The 16,602-nt window shown below is 46.4% G+C and overlaps 1 protein-coding gene across 1 annotated transcript in view; it reads left to right on the top strand.

Annotated features, from left to right (window-relative positions):
* The first annotated feature begins 8,942 nt into the window (after positions 1 to 8,942).
* LOC130486469 (vascular endothelial growth factor receptor kdr-like) overlaps positions 8,943 to 16,602 on the top strand; it is a 194,306-nt gene continuing 186,646 nt past the window's right edge. The window contains exons 1-2 of the mRNA XM_056859739.1: positions 8,943 to 8,991; positions 16,000 to 16,096. Coding sequence (XP_056715717.1) covers positions 8,943 to 8,991; positions 16,000 to 16,096 — 146 coding nt within the window. The remainder of the gene's footprint in view (positions 8,992 to 15,999; positions 16,097 to 16,602) is intronic.

The following is a 16,602-nucleotide window of genomic DNA, read 5'->3' as shown; positions in this document are numbered from 1 at the left end:
TTTCTTGTGAGCGTTGCTGTTGACCATAAACATAGTTCTGGGAAAACACCCGATGCAGGCCACAGTGACTTTACTTTTCTGGCCCATTGCTGAAGTTAATGGCGTGAGTGGACACGGGGCATTCTGAAGTTCTTCTGCACAGGCCCAAGTGGAAATATGTGGTAGCTGCACAGGAAAACTTCCAGGTGGATCATGTCTACTGTGCGTGTAGCTAACTCTTCTGTCTCAGTCATCACTAGCACAAGCTCAGTCCCACACTGTGAATGGATTTCTAATATTTCCTGAGACCATAAAGCAGTCTGTATAAGTAAAATATGTCTGTCAGCATGGACCTTGGGGTGAACAAAAGTTATAGGACTCTAGTATATTTATATTGTTTATTCAGATTTAACCTCTGCAATTCTCTCTTTGCAAGGAGGACAAACCAGACACGATTACAAAAGAAATGTACTTAATTCCCTTAACTAATTTCCTTCACTCCCATCCTCACCTTTCCCAGTTCTGTCACTTGCAGTCCCTTGGGTATACTGAACTGTGTAGTCAGATTACGAAACTATGGAATGGATAGACTTGCAAACTGACATGGGCTAACTGGCAGATACACAACAGACGATTTCCTTCTTTTGTTAATCCCTAGTGGGAAGATGGGTGTCGTTCGTTCCTGTGTTACAAGTGGGAGAAATGCTATTGAGGGAAATAACCCTTCATTCAGACATGATCCCACACCAGTGACTGGGGCTTTCAAAAATGCAACGGGACACTCAGGATTTAGAATGGCTTGTCTGTTTTCATTTTCCTGTGGTCATAAGTACGTTCGTGTCTCTGTAGTGTGGCAGAGCAATGACTGTAACTGGTTTCTCAATTCAAACATGACACCAAACCATGGTTAGTACAAACCATGACAATGCAACCCCTTTCCAAATGGTAGTTTCTGATTCTGTTTTGCAAATTGCAAGCTATGGTTTGTTAACAGAAACATCATGCCAAACCAAGGTTATGCTTTCTTAATGCATGGTTTTGCTCAGTTTCAGTATTGATCAAGAGACTCATTCGTGCCTGAATCAGGCACAGAGGGCTGGATGTGTGCCGCCCCATCCCAGGTTGCTCTCTAGGCCAGGCTCCAACCTCAGATTGCTGGCTCAAGCCCCAAAGTCTCTGACAATCTCCCTCTGTTCTGCACGTCTTCCTTTATGGTTTTTCCACAGTGTACGTTTATCAACCATTTCCCTTGCAAGTTTTCTGCTGTAGCCAAGCCATTTTTGGCAAAGTCAATAAATATCAGCCCTGCCTGTATTGTCCTTGGCACACCACTGCTACTTCAACTTGTGGTTGAACCAAGTGGCTAAGATTCAAATGTGCAGAAAATATCTCCTTTGGGGGCTGATTGCTTGGCTGGGTAGGTTGTGTGTGTGTTTGCTCCCAGAGGTGTCTAGAGACCTCTTTGTTTAATTGTTACGTCTGTGTCTTTTTTCAGCATTGTGCTTGGATGAAACATGGGCAGATGTACAGCGTGGTTTGCAAGAGGGGATCATTTTGGGCAGAGTGCAGGGCCGGTGTAATCGTCTGCCTTGAGGAAAACTGTATTGGAGGTTGTGTTCATTTGCACAGACTCTCTTCCAGAGCTGCACTGGCTGCGTGCACCATAATGCAGCAAGGAATGGAGAGCCATTTACACAGACAGACTTCTCACTGTGTATTAGCAGTTGGTTTTCGTAACTGACCAGGAAAGATTATTTTGTGCCAGGAATCAAATTGCACCAACTTCTGACTGACAGCAAGAAGAGCCTGCCATTTGGGGAATTTATTCTTAGGGCTTAAAGCTGAAGCTAAAAGAGGTTTTTGTTTCAAAATTATATTTGTATATAAAGTCTTTTGTGGCAGAAATGCTCATTTGCATTACAAATTCCTCTCGTTCGTTTTCTCTTCCATATTAAATAGCAAGCAGACATTGACATAACTATACAGGAGAAAGGCTTGACAGTGATTTAAGGGCATTTTTGCACCTGATGTTCAGATTACCTTTGAACCCATCTCCATTAATATGTGATTGCTACTAACACAGAATATACAGTTCACATGCTCATTTGAGAAAAAAAGATGGCATGAAAATTCTGTAGAGGGAGACAAACTCATCATAGTCTGGTGTAAATGGATTAATATCCTGGCCAACTACAAAATTAATCCAGATTCTGGGTTGGATCCAGATTTGATCCTGTGGTTCCCACTATCTCTGCACCCTCAGCACACAGCAGCATTCTCGGGTGTTGTGAATGGAGGAAACTATGGCTCTCCTTTCCCTTCTGGATTCTAACCTAATTTACCTGAGTCTCTCTGGGGCACTTCTGGGAGCCTCAGTAAACGGAGCAACAATTCAGAGGAGGGACGATGGGTACCGTACCAAAGGGGACTGGGGCAACCACTGAGCCATAGTGGATCAAGCCAGTGGATCAAGCCAGATGTCAAAGAACTCGGGGTAATGCCTACAAAAATGGTGACCAACCTGCCTTTGTCCCCGGCAATATGGGATTTGCACTGTCCCTAGATTTCTAAAATCATGGAACAACCAGATGAGATTGTGAAATAGCTTCCTCCAGCCCACAAAATTAGGAAGGCACCTCTGTGAATAGATAATTGTGACTAAAAGTATAAATCCCCCCTCCCCCAAGCAAGTGTCCGAATTGTGAAGGAGGAGAAGGAAGGAGTATTGGCTTTTGCGATGAACAATTTAATACGTTTATGTATTTACTTCAGTTATACCCCCCATCTTTCTCCCCAATGGGGACCCAAGGCGGTTAACATTGTTCTCCTCTCCTCTATTTTATCCTCACAACAACCCTGTGAGGTAGGTTAGGTTGAGAGAATGTGACTGGCCCAAGGTCACCCAGTGAGCTTCCATGACACAAGTAGGGATTTAAACCTAGGTCTTCCAGATACTTGTCCAACGCTCTTAACCACTACAGCATACCGGCATGTGTAGTGGCTGTATGTTTGGAACCTAGTCTTCAGCCCCACAACTGCAAACTACAGTCAATATGGACCATTTCTAGTGCTGGTAAACTTGGCTCAACTTCCTGTCTTTGGTCTTTTATGCATGGGTTGGAGCTCCCTGCGTGGACCTGGGTTCATCACACATTAAAGTAACCCGGGGAAAACTGTATGCATTGGCTTGAATGATCAGGGACGAAACAGTGTGCTAATCGAACCATGAATACAGAAAAGCAGTCTCCCAAGCTCAAATCAAGTCCCACCCCTTTAAATGCTGCTCTGTAATTGGCTTACTTCACAGTTCTCCACATGAGAGAAGATTTCCTTCCCCCCAGACACAACTGCAGCATAAAAAAGCATTTTAAGAACAAACAACAAAAAAAGGAGCAATGTGAAAGGTGGGGAGAAATCCAAGCCTCGTTTTAAAAAACCATTCTTTTGCTCAGAAAGAGCTCCGAGGTAGCAGGAAGCACTTGAATCCCCACCTCTTTACACACTGCTTTGTGACTGGCTGTGAGAGAAGCCATCTTCTGTTTTCCCCTGTTTAGCCACTTTGCTGCTTTGAGGAGGGGGTTGGAAAAGGGTGGGGCGTGATGGCGTGGGGAAGCTCAACCCGAGAACGGAGTATGCACGCTCTGTGACTCCGGAATGAGCCAGGGGTTATTTATGCACGGTCGCTTTAACCTCCTTTATTCCCCGTTTCAGCCAGGATTAAATTTTTCAGTATGCACGATACCTCATTCCTTGGAAGCTCAATGCTGTTTCAATGCAAAACTAACCCAGCTTTTCCCATTCCTCTTCTGGCCCGAATTAAACCGTTCATCCTGGCTCATAATTTAATGGCAGCTCCGCATAGCAAATGAGGCTACAGCATATTTTTCCGGGTGAACTGGACATAACACATCAGTGTAAATGCAGGATCTCATTCAAAATGTTTTGCTGCCTAAAGCAAGGTACACCCGCCCTCTTCTGGGTCCACACTGCCCCCCCCCTGCATGACATAGGGGTTTTGTGTGGCCCATGCAAAGGGTGGCATGTGCCCAGGTGAGGCTGCTTGCTTCCACATGCTACTCATGCCTGGGAGTGAGCCGAGCTCCCCTGTTGTACTAACGCATCCTTGACTGTACCACCCTAAGCAGTTGCTCGGTGTCTCGGCCTGAGAATTGGCCTTGTCCATGCCTCTTTTGACGTTTAGGAATCCTTGCCCAGTCAGGTTGCCCAGATTCATGAATGCAATTTATTGTATTCATATCATGCCACAGTCTGGGTTGCCAGGTAGGGTGCAGAGCAGCTCCTGGAATCTCAGGGTTGCCAACTCTGGGTTGGGAAATTCCTGGAGATTTTGGGGTGGAACCTAGGGAGGGTGGGGTTTGCAGAGGAGAGGGATCTCAGAGGGGTATAATGCTGTAGAGTCCACCCTCCAAAGCAGCAATTTTCAACAGGGATCTGAATCCTACTCTTCCTAGACTAACCATTAGGCTGACTTTCACGGTTTCCTATTGTCCTAAGGCTCCAATGTTTCAGGTGGTTGCCTTCCACAGTAAGGTGAAAGAAGTCACTCGTGAATTTGTGAGTTTTTACACAATCCTCTCTGCCCCAGCTTCATGGTTTTGATCCATATTTTTTCCTCTGAATCCCCCCAGTGGCTTGTTCACACGTTTGGAGTTAGGGTTGCCAACCTCCAGGTGGGGCCTGGAGATCTCCTGAAATTACAACTGATCTCCAGACTGCAGAGATGAGTTCCCCTGGATAAAATGGCTGCTTTAGAGGGTGGGCTCTGTGGCATTATACCCTCCTCAGGCTCCACACACAAATCTCCAGAAATTTCCTAACCTGAAGCTGGCAAATCTATCTGGAGTTCTGTGTAGTTGGGCCCTGCGCCAGAACAGAACGTTGAGACGTCTGTGCTTAAGGTTTGTTGGATGCTTGCTGAAAGCCTGCTGGAACTCTGGATTAAAAAAGATGTTTTGATAAGGGGAGGCAGATTCAACACCTCTTCTCATACTGACTCAGTGGGCTTAGCAAGTCTCTTGCCTACAATATCCCAGGTATTTTTTTATGCAGAAGCCATGGGCTGCATCCACAGAACATGGGACGGTGCACGACTATTGGGCAAATGCAGCAATTCACACCTGCATTTTCCTGTGTGGGCGAAAAGGTTTAGTTGTGAATGATTCCTACAATGCATTGACTGCACAATATCAGTCGATGCTTGGATGCCACCAAAATAACATCAGCTGTAGCTCTGTACCATAGAAACATAACTTCAGTATTCAACACTTCAAAGTGTGTGTGTGTTTCTTTCAACCCAGATTTATTTTTTTAGGAAATATTCACTGAAAATTGCCTTTTTAAAAAGTGTGATTCAAAAATGTTCTCCTACCTGTGTCACAAATGTTGTCTTTGGCCCTTGTAACTGAAAGAGCGTTGAAATGTTTGCTGTCTCTTCCACGCACACTTTTCCTCACTTGCATTGTCTTTTTAGCAGTTCACTCTCCTTTCATTTCATGAGCCTGCTGGGTTTCTGGAGCAGCAAAGGAATATTAAGCAAACAACCTCCTTTTTAAAATGCTTGAAGGCTCTCTGGCTGTCAAAGAATTTAGCTCCCACTTACTCAATGCCCTGTGCGAACATCCATCTGCTGGGTAGATCAACAGAAGCCATTTTAATCAGGGAACCACCAAGTTGAGCAGGGGTCGATCCACACCGGCCCTTCTGATCACAGCAAGATGAAAACCACACACCACCCATGGATTGGGGCCTAGCAGGTGTTTGACAGCCTCACTCCTTTGCAATCCCAGGCATGCAGGGTAAACCAGAGATCAGCTGTTCTGTTTATTGCTTCAGATGTTTTCTCCCTGCACTGGATCCACTCCTTACTTTCAGATGAACTATTAACATTTGTAAAATGATTTACAGAATTGTAATTTGCCACATGCAAATTTGCTTGCACCTCTTTTCCCCTTTGAGTCACTGATGTGTAATGCAAAAAAAGCATTCTGTGATGTGATTGCATACGGATTCTGTTTGTGTGGTGTTTTACTGATACACCCAGGCTCTCTTGCACATGAGTAAAACACCACCAAAAAAAGAATCTTGAGCATCACATATCAGTTGCATCGATATTGCTTTTTTCCAGGGTTGTGTCAGTAATGTAGAGAAAAGAAAGACTGCTTTTTGTTTTTTCTATATAACATTTCACCAAACTTATCGGGATTTTTTTTTCTTGGTGTTGGTGGTAGGGACAGTACTGACAATGCAAAGCTACAGAATTCAAAGGCGCTAAGGCTGTTTATAAATACAGTATTATTTGGGGGTCGTGTGGAGTTTGGGAGGGAGCGCACCAAGGATGTGATGCCATAGAGTCCACCCTGCAGAGCTGCCATATTCTCCAAGGGCTGTAGTCTGGAGATCAGTTGTAACCCTGGGAGAACTCCAGCCAGGCCCTGTAAGGTGCAGGACTTGGCACACACCCTATGCACCAGACACCTCAGGCCGGGGTCCCCAACCTGGCATGGTGGACGCAGCAACAAAGTGCCTGCAACAAAATGGCTGCTGCAGGTAGGGTTGCCAACCTCCAGGTACTAACTGGGGATGTCCAGCCTATAGAGATCAGTTCACCAGGAGAAAATGGCTGCTTTGGCAATTGGACTTTATGGCATTGAAGTCCCTCCCCAAACCCCACCCTCCTCAGACTCCACCCCAAAAGCCTCCTGTCAGTGGCGATGAGGGACCTGGCAACCCTAGCTGCAGGAGGCAAAGCCAGTCACAAAAAGGCTGGCACAGCTTAACTTCAGTCGCATGGTGCAGATCCCTGTGCTGTGGTGGCAGCTGCTGCCAAAGCGACGTTCTAAAAAATCTGCACAGCCGATCAAATCTCCAGTTGTCAATCAGAAGCTTTGCTGGGCAGAAGCCCTACCTGGCCCCACCCTCTTCCTAAAAACACTCCGTGGGCACCAGAAAAGGTGTCGGCGGGCATTGTGGTGCCCACAGTCACCACATGGGGGACCCTCGCCTCAGGTTATGTGTGATGTGGGCTTTTCATGCACAGGTCTGTACATGGAGAGACCCAACTCGCTCAGGGAGTTAAAACCCAAAGAGTTTTAACTCTGATTCTTTTTGGTGTAATAAAACTAATATTCTGAATTCATGTATAGAAGCAGGACTAAGGGGAGGGGCTGTGGCTCAGTGGTAGAGCCTCTGCTTTACATGCAGAAGGGCTCAGGTTCAATCCTCGGCATCTCCAGTAAAACAGACTAGAAGTAGGTGATGTGAACAGACCCCTGCCTGAGACCCTGGAGAGCCGCTGCCGGTCTGAGTAGACAATGCTGACTTTGGTGGACCAAGGGTCTGATTCAGTATAAGGCAGCTTCATGTGACTCCCCTGCCCCCGAACATTGCAGCATAATATTTATAACTACACCTCACCCCTGCCAGCAGTCTAAAGAGCTATCTCCGTAAAGTTTGGTAGCCTTTCCGTCCCCCCTTTCACAACCTTGTTGGCTGGGGGGACTTCTAGAGTGCACTCAGGTTATCTAATGTCCTGTCCGCTTCATGAAGCCCAGGCAATCTCTGTGAAAGAAATTGTTCTGCAAGAGGAAAGCTATAATTGAAAAGCACGGTCAATCGTCTCCTGTGCTGAGTGGTTTGCAAGATTATGGAAGTGCTGCTGCCCACTTCTCCAGTTAAATAGCAGCTTTCCAGCCCTCACTAGTGTTGCCATCTTCCAGATCTAGAATTACAACTGATCTCCAGACCAAAGAGATCCTCTGTCCTGGAGAAAATGCTTTTGAGGGTGGATTCCGGCCTTTTATGTAGGGGCGTTTCCCAGAGGTCGCCTTGCACTCCCTACGCATTTTGCCTGCATCGTCTGTTCTGGCTGAAACAGCATCTGGAAAACACAGGCAAAACTTGGGGGCGGGGGAGCTAGCCCACCTCTGATGGGCAGAAAATGCATGCATAAGCAAAAGGAAGCCCCGAAGCAATCGGTGGGGGTGACCATGGGGAAACATCCCTGCATAAAAAGCTTCTGTGGTATTCTACCCAACTCAGGTTCTTCCCCTCCCCAGGCTCTGCCTCCAAATCTCCAGGAATTTTTTGTTGAGATAGATTGTGATAAAGACTCAAGGCACGTTGCTTTCCTTAACAAAACATAGAAGTTTACTATACTAAAGGGAAGACGACTGGGGAAGGCACTGGCAAACCACCTCGTAAACAAAGTCTGCCTAGGAAACGTCGGGATGTGATGTCACCCCATGGGTCAGGAATGACCCGGTGCTTGCACAGGGGACCATTACCTTTTTTTTTTTAAGTCTTCTCTTAACAAAAACGGCAGTTCAGCTCCAGCTTCTTGGAATGCACCTGAACATCACATGACCTGTCGCTCTTGATCTGACCCGTCAACCCTGACCAAGTGGCCAGCACCAGCCCCGGAGACCACGTCAACAAAACATAAACATTCAGCCCTCTTTGCAATCCTGGCAGAGACAAAACTCGCAGACCAATTCCCAACAAATTTCCTACCCTGCATTTGGCAGCTTTAGCCCAGCCTGTGTCCACAGCATGATCCTGCTTCAATGTGGGGCTCAGTGATCATCTGCCAAATCCTAGCCCTGGGCTAAAAGACGGCACAATGAAGTGCTGGAACTCTACCACAAAACCCGAGTCCCGCACTGGATCAACACGCAGAGATCAACACGCCCATTGCAAACAGTACCAGCCGAAGACCCCAAGGAAGTTTTAATTTTATTTTTAGTTCACTTATACCGTCTTTCTCCTTCATGGGGACCCAAAGTGGCTACATCCTCCTCCTCGCCTCCATTTTATCCTCACGGCAACCCGGTGAGGTTGGCTAGGCTGAGAGCGTGTGACTGGCCCAACATTACCCAGACAGCTTCCACAGCAAAATGGGGGTTTGAACTGGATCCCTCCAGATCCTAGTCCTGCAATCTAACACCATGGCACCCGCTGACATCTTTCTTGGCACTTTCCAAGTGTTTTTAGAAAGTAGGCAAGGCAAGGCGGAGCTTTTGCCCTGCCAGTCTTTGGATTGGCAATTGGAGATTTGATGCTTCTGCAGGTTTTAAAAACGTTGCTTTGGCAGCAGCGGCCACCTCAATAGGAGCATCTTTGCTTTGTGACTAAAGGTAAATTGTGGCAGCCATTTGGTCAGAATTCCAGGCTTTAAAAGCTTGGGGACTCCTGGCTAGCGTTGCCAGCCTCCGGGGGGGGTGGGGGGGTGGAGATCTCCCAGAATTACAACTCATCTCCAGAAGACAAAGGTAGTTCCCTTGGAGAAAGTGGCTGCTTTGGAGGCTGGGTTCTATGGCACTGTACTCTGCTGAGGTCCCTTCTCAGGCTGCACCCCTCCCCCCAAATCTCCAGGAATTTACCAGTCCAGAGTTGACAATCCTACTGCCCTAACCACTCAAAGAGCCTGGAAAGTGTCGAGTGGTGTTCTGTTGGGGTCAATTCCACCTTGTGCTCTGATTGCCCTACAGAGGCATTCGCGGCAGCAAGGATCCTCACAGGGAGATTCTCCATTCTTTCTGTTGCCCCACAACACAGGAGGGTAATTCCTGTAGAGGACCCTGTCCAAAGAGAAAGCAGGGCGAGAGTCAACTCCAGCGGCCCCATCCTGCACCTGCATTTTGTTTCATGAGTCTAATGGGAGCAGTGGGAGGTGGAAATTGCAGAGAAGAATGAGAATGAGCATAATGCACAGGGCCCTGAACCCTTCCTCTGTCTATAGGCTTACCAGGTCCCTCCTCTGCTCAAGCGGGAAGTTTTTCGGGTGGAAGTGAGTGAGATCATGCGTGGCTGTGCCGACGTGATCACAGCACCTCCAGTTTACACCCGGAAGTGTTGCACTGCAACGGGGCCTTTACCACTCAAACTGGTGCATGCGTTGCCCACTGACCCTCAGTTGGTTGGCGGGCAGCCAGGTGGATTGGCGGGGGTTTGCCCGCCACCACCTGGCACTTGGCAACCCTATCTGTCTACCAGTTCTCCACTACAAATACAACTTCCTCCTGCCCATCCAGAAACCATGGGGGTGGGGAGGGCTGGAAGGCTTGGAAAGGGATGGGCAGAAGCATAATTTCTCTCAGTACAGACTTGTAGCGCAAGCTCCATTCCCTGTGATCCCATTCCTGACATGCAATTTCATGAGTCATCAAAGAAATATTTCTGTTTCATTTCTGAAATGCCATAAGCAGACAATGTGGTGGTGGTGGTGGGGGTGAGCTCATAGCACAGTATCCTCCCCGCTCTTTCCCAGACCCTCATGGTTCTGGTTGTGTACCCATATCTAGCCGCTGTGCTTAGGTCCTGGGGAAGAGTTAAACAATACACACAGAATAACACTTGACCAAAGTGTTTGACCAAAGTTAAAAATAGGGTGAATACACGTCTCATAAGCCCCAATCCCTCTTCCAGGTCACCCTCAGCTTTCTGGAAAGGAGAAATCTGGCATCAGTTTCTAGCCTAAATCAATGGAGACTGTTTATTTCTTCCATCATAGACTCAAGCAGGGAGATCCAGGCATTGATCAGATGCAGAACTGCTAAGCTCGGGATCCTGCACCCTCCAATCATACCCTGGATACAGGCATTTGCCTGCCTACATTCCCAGTTTCTGTAAAAAAAGAAGCTTCCAGCCTTTTCTGCTGCAGTGATATAAGGGAAATGTGCAAGCATTTTTGCCCTGGTTGCCTGGGGAGGAGCGGGGAAGCTACAAGTGGGTTGGAGCTGAGTCGGTTAACCCTTTATTGACTCGATTTATCCCATCTGCTTTATTTTTTTTAAAAAAAAACACCTTTATGTACTTCTTTAATAGGCAAACCAGATGGCCTTGGTGTTGGCTGGTCTTGTATGAGAATGTGTGTCTGTGTGTGTGTGTGTGGCGGGGGGAGCTGGTCCCCTGCATAAGCTATTCAAACACAGGCAAAATCAGGGATTCGTTATTTTTCCCCCTTTGGGTCAAATTTGTTGGCTTTGGGTTTCCCAAGATGCTAGATGGATTGCTGATTTGATCCAACAGGGGCTCTATGTATGTTTTTAAGAAATTAAGCTTTGTTCCTGCTCTGTATAGTAGTTTCTGTCCTCCTTTTTGTCCAGAGTGATAAATGGGCAGAAAGTCAGCATGAGTGGTTGTACTACTTTAGGTTCCCCTCCTTTATTTGCTGTGGGAAGTTTGCCCATGCGAAGGAGCAGAAAATCAAACACCCAGTTTCATTCAGCCTAGTATAGAGTTGCCAGCTCCAGGTTGGGAAATATCTGGAGGTTTTTGGGGTGGAGCCTAAGGAGGGTGGGATTGGCAACCCTAGTTGTGGGTGCAGATAGGTCACCAGGAAAGCTGATACTTTATGCACTACGCATATGCCCTTCTCCAGCAGTGCTGTGATGTGCAGCTGGGAGCGCAAGTGACAGAGCAGTCACAAGCCAGCCATGGAAAGGTGTGAGTTGAGGCACCAGAGGAGATGTTCGAGTTGGGAGTCAGCAGCAGTGGGCCCCACCAGAAGCCTTGGGCCCTGGCAGCCGCCCCATTTCAGGGTATGCTGACGCCAGCCCAGCCTCTGTGCATGTTTACTCACAGATAGGGTTGCCAGGTCGCTTGGATTGGCGAGCAATTGGCTGGCTCAGGGGCTAGGTTTTGCAGGTCCTCCTTCGCCACCGGATGGAGGTTTTTGGGGTGGAGCCTGAGGAGGGTGGGGTTTGGGGAGGGGAGGGACTTCAATGCTATAGAGTCCAATGGCCAAAGCAGATCTCCAGCTAGTACCTGGAGGTTGACAACCCTGTGAGGGGCGGGGATCGCATGTGCATGGTTCCACTCCAAAAACCTCCCGCCAGAGGAGAGTAGGAACCTGTCAAGCCTACTCACAGGTGAATAACCACTATTAAGCCCCTATGCCCCCTCCCCAGCTGGGATTCAGGGTAAAGGTTGAGAGAGGCATAATGATCAGGCAGGATTAATTGCCAGAACTAGGGTTGCCAACCTCCAGGTGGGAATGTGCAAAAAAGTAGCACTGATAACTAAATGGAAACTGTTCAAACAATGATTATAACAATAAATGTATAACCAAACCACGGTTGTGTATATTGATTTTATCTCAACATGCAATATATATATATGCTCTTAGAGAATCACACTGTTATGCAACGTTACAACAAATAACACACAAGTATATCAAAACTACACCAACAACAACATAGCAAAGAACTTTGCAAACTGCAAATGGCATGACAAAGTCGCAAAGAGTACAGTTGGTAACCTGATAGTTGGTAACCAGCGCTATATAAACATCCTAAATTGGAAGTAGAAGCACCTAGAAAAAATTGTGGTGAGACCAACTAGCGAAGAGAAGGGGTTCTGATAAAAAGTCCCTTTCCATTGAGGTTTCTTCAGTCCTGGTCCTGGTCTTCCACTCAAAACCATAAACTAGCGTGAAATGCTGTAAACACAATCGGGTATACAAACATACCGGTATCTCACTCCATCATATAACAGAACCAATCATACTCATAAAAAATAAGTTCTGCCATGCCAGTAAAGTAGAGAATCCAGTGTCAGTCACTCTGAACGGACAGCATAGTAGCCTGTCTCAATGACTGTGACTGCCAAGACCCCCTTATATCTGCTAATTGCATACAGGTGTGTGTCAACGGGGCTCTTAAAGGTACAGTAATAAATTGCTCAAAGAAAGCAGGTTAAATCTAGAGAGGAATTGAGGCCGTTGGGTGCCAGGGTATTAAACAAAAATATGAACCTGGCTTCCCCTGGAGAAAATGGCTGCTTTGGAGGGTGGACTCTGTGGCATCACAGCCCTACTGAGCCCCTTCCCCTTCCCACCCTCCCCAGGTTCTACCCCCAAATCTCCAGGAATTCCCTAACCCAGAGCTGGTATCCCTATCCATAACTCATTTCCACAGTAGGAAAAAAACCTGTAGAAGGCCAAAAGCCTGAGGGGGGCAGTCTTAAGGCCTGCTACCTCTGATGGCAGAAAAGCAAGGTGATTGGGAAGATACAAATAAATCTGAGCTATGTTTAATCCTTTCTCTGAATGCTGAAACTGCAAGAACTTTGCACACATACATAGTGTTTTTCCCTTAGTAAATAGTAATCACACTCACCTACTCAGTAGCTGTTAGAGAACAACAGCATGTGAACCTAGAGTTTCCAGGCAACTGTCGGGGGGGGGGGGCAGAGAAATCGTGTGTGTGTGTGGGGGGGGTGTCACCCGCATGATGATGTCACTTCTAGGGAGTGATTTGCAGGTAGGTGTAATTTAGGAATCTCCCATTTTAGCAATTAAGGAAGTAATTACACGCCCAGCTTTCCCAACAGTTTTGTATCCTGCCCTGCAGTCTTATGCCTGTAAATTAGGATCTGTTGAGAGAAGACGTTGAATAACAGCCCATATCTTCAAAGCTGCCTGATGGTGACTACATACAGATACCACATGGTACATACCTAGGGGTGTACAAAACTACTGCTATTAAAACTGCTGTTCAGTGTCACATGGCTACATTGAAAGTCACCATATCAGTGTCCTCTGCCCTTTACATCATCCAGCCCCATCCAAAGAGTCTCCGGGTTTGGGATAACGGGGACCTGAGGATAGGCTTGCCCCCAGCTCCTGTTACCCATTGGCACTCCCGCAGCCAGTGGGAGGAAAGATTAAAAAATTGTAGTTGAGCAACAGTGTTATGACATAACTTATGGGAAATAACCAGAAGTGATGTTGCTCTAGGAATTACTGGGAAATCCCCTTTCCTGCTTCCCACCAAGTGTTTTGAGAAAGCGGGCATGGCCAGCTAAAGATTTTGCCCAGCAGGGTTTTCTGATATGTCATTGGAGATTTAATTGGCTGTGCTGTGCAGATTTTTAAAACACTGCTTCAGCAGCAGCTCCCACCATAGCACAAGGATCTTTATTGTGTGACTGAAGATAAGCTGTTTGTATGCAAGAAAAGGTGAACATCAAGAAGACAAAAGTAATGACTACAGGAGAATTACACAACTTTAAGGCTGACAATGAGGAAATTGAAATTGTTGAAGACTTTCTATTCCTTGGCTCCATCATCAACCAAAAGGGAGACTGCAGCCAAGAAATCAGAAGGAGATTGAGACTGGGAAGGGGCTAGAAAAGATTCTGAAGTGTAAGGATGTGTCACTGGCAACCAAGATCAGGTTAATTCATGCCATCGTATTCCCTATTACTATGTATGGGTGTGAAAGTTGGCAATGAAGAAAGGTGACAGGAAGAAAGTAGACTCCTTTGAAATGTGGTGTTGGAGGAGAGTGTTACAGATACCATGGGCTGCCAAAAAAACAAATCAGTGGGTTATAGATCAAATCAAGCCTGAACTGACCCTAGAAGCTAAAATGAGTAAACTGAGGCTGTCATATTTTGGTCACATTATGAGAAGGCAAGAGTCACTAGAAAAGACAGTCATGCTGGGAAAAGTTGAGGGCAGCAGGAAAAGAGGAAGACCCAACAAGAGATGGATTGACTCAATAAAGGAAGCAAGACCTGAGCAAGACCTGAGCAAGGCTGTCAAAGATAGGACATTTTGGGGGACATTGATTCATAGGGTCGCCATGAGTCGGAAGCGACTTGACGGCACTTAACACACACACACACACAAGAAAATATTTTTAAACAATATGCTCATCTTCAAAGGCATCATGTTAACAGAGCTTCTGCCCAAAATGCTATAGAAATGCTATAGATGCAATAGAAAAGAGCAAGAGTTCAGTAGCACCTTTAAGACTAACAGAATTTCTGGCAGGGTAGGAGCTTTTATGAGTCACAGCTCACTTCTTCAGATACACTTCTTCAGAGCTGTGGCTCATGAAAGCTTATACCCTGCTAGAAAATTTATTAGGTGCTACTGGACTCTTGCTCTTTTCTACTGCCACAGACAGACTAACCCAGCTACCCATCGTCATCTATTAGAGCTATGGGTGACTTCGCTCCTGACATTTTGTGGTTGGCTCCACCTCCTAGACCAGCCACTTTGTTGTGCCCACCACCCTATGTCAGAAGTCCAGAAGTGCCTGCAGGCTCAAAGAGTCTGGGGACCCCTGTAATAGAATTTCCAGCGATTCCTAGAGCAACACAATGTTGCTCAATGTTGCTCCACCGGTAGGGTTGCTAGCCAGCAGTGGCAACCAGAAGAAGTCCGGGGGGAGGGGGCAGTGAGCCATCAGGTTATGGCATTACATTCAGGGAATGGCATTACATTCCATGTAATGGAATTATATTACATCCAGGAATTACATTACATTCAGGGTTATGGCATTACATTCCAGGGAAACCCTGGAAGTGATGTAATGCCATCACCTGATGGCTCACCCCCCCCCCTAGTGTGAACTCAGCCCCTCCCCACCCTGTGATATCTAGTATTTGACAATATTTGTTAGTGGATGTTCAATGGCAGTGCTTGTTACCGTTCCTATTTGATCTGTGCCCAAATTAAAACAATCAAGTCAACCAGTGATATCTAAAATTTCATCTCCCTATAGATTTCAGATGTTGAGGTAAACATCTCTTATTTCAAATGGCATTGAAAAGTTAGGAAGGATGACTGGAAATTCAAGCAAATATTGAATATTTGGAGATAATATATTTTATCTCTGCTTCTGTGTCATGAAATATTTACATTGGCGAAACATGCTGAAAGGCAATGGAATGAAAAAGTTATGGTTCAATTCATGGCGTGGGAATGGAAGATGAATACAGAGGCACATTTAGTCATTAGACAAAGTGATGGAGCAAATGGCAAGTGAACAGTATTGCTGATTCCATTCTTACAGTCTAATCTCTGGTCCTTTACACACACACTTTCCAGCCTGGCATCACTTTATCTTTTTAAATGGGGAATAGATGGAAGTGAACTAGGTTGCTGTAGATGTGTTAGCATTCAAAAATCACTCTGTTGGTTCCATTTTTTGAAGGAAAAACATTTGCACCTAATATATCTTGTTCATTTGTGTGCTTGTTTTGGCTCAGGGCTTGCGAAGGAAGAGAGGCTGATGAAACCAGAGCTGAGCTTTGCCAGAGAGCACATTATTGTCCATGCGGGAGAGCCCTTCACCATAACTTGCAGGTAACCAATATCTCATGAACTGGACAGGACTCATGTAGATTTACCCTCGTTAAGGGCCAGAGTTCTGTCGTGGAATTTGTGAAAAAACTGAGCCTCCTGCAGTATGAGCCAAGGGGCAAAGAAGACCTCCCTCCCCTCCAAAGAAGGCCCTACATGAGTTGATTCAGGAGTGGGAAGGTTTGGCATCTGCTGCACAAACTAATCTCTTTCTGAATTCAGGCTTTTATATCCCCCTTTCCAAATCCAAAGGTATACAAGCCATGCACCTATGGGCAACACACAATAAATCATAGAATCATAGAGTTGGAAGGGGCCACCAGGGTCATCAAGTCCAACCCCCTGCACAATGCAGGAAATTCACAACTACCTCTCCCCCACATACACCTAGTGACCAGAAGATGGCCAAGATGCCCTCCCTCTCATCATCTGCCTAAGGTCCCAGAATCAGCATTGCTGACAGATGGCCATCTAACCTCTTCTTAAAAACCTCCAGGGAAGGAGAGCTT

Source organism: Euleptes europaea, chromosome 13, assembly GCF_029931775.1.
Source record: "Euleptes europaea isolate rEulEur1 chromosome 13, rEulEur1.hap1, whole genome shotgun sequence".
NCBI classification, from domain to species: Eukaryota; Metazoa; Chordata; class Lepidosauria; order Squamata; family Sphaerodactylidae; genus Euleptes; species Euleptes europaea.
The sequence above is the reverse complement of the archived record's forward strand: the minus strand, read 5'-3'. Positions and strand labels throughout refer to the sequence as shown.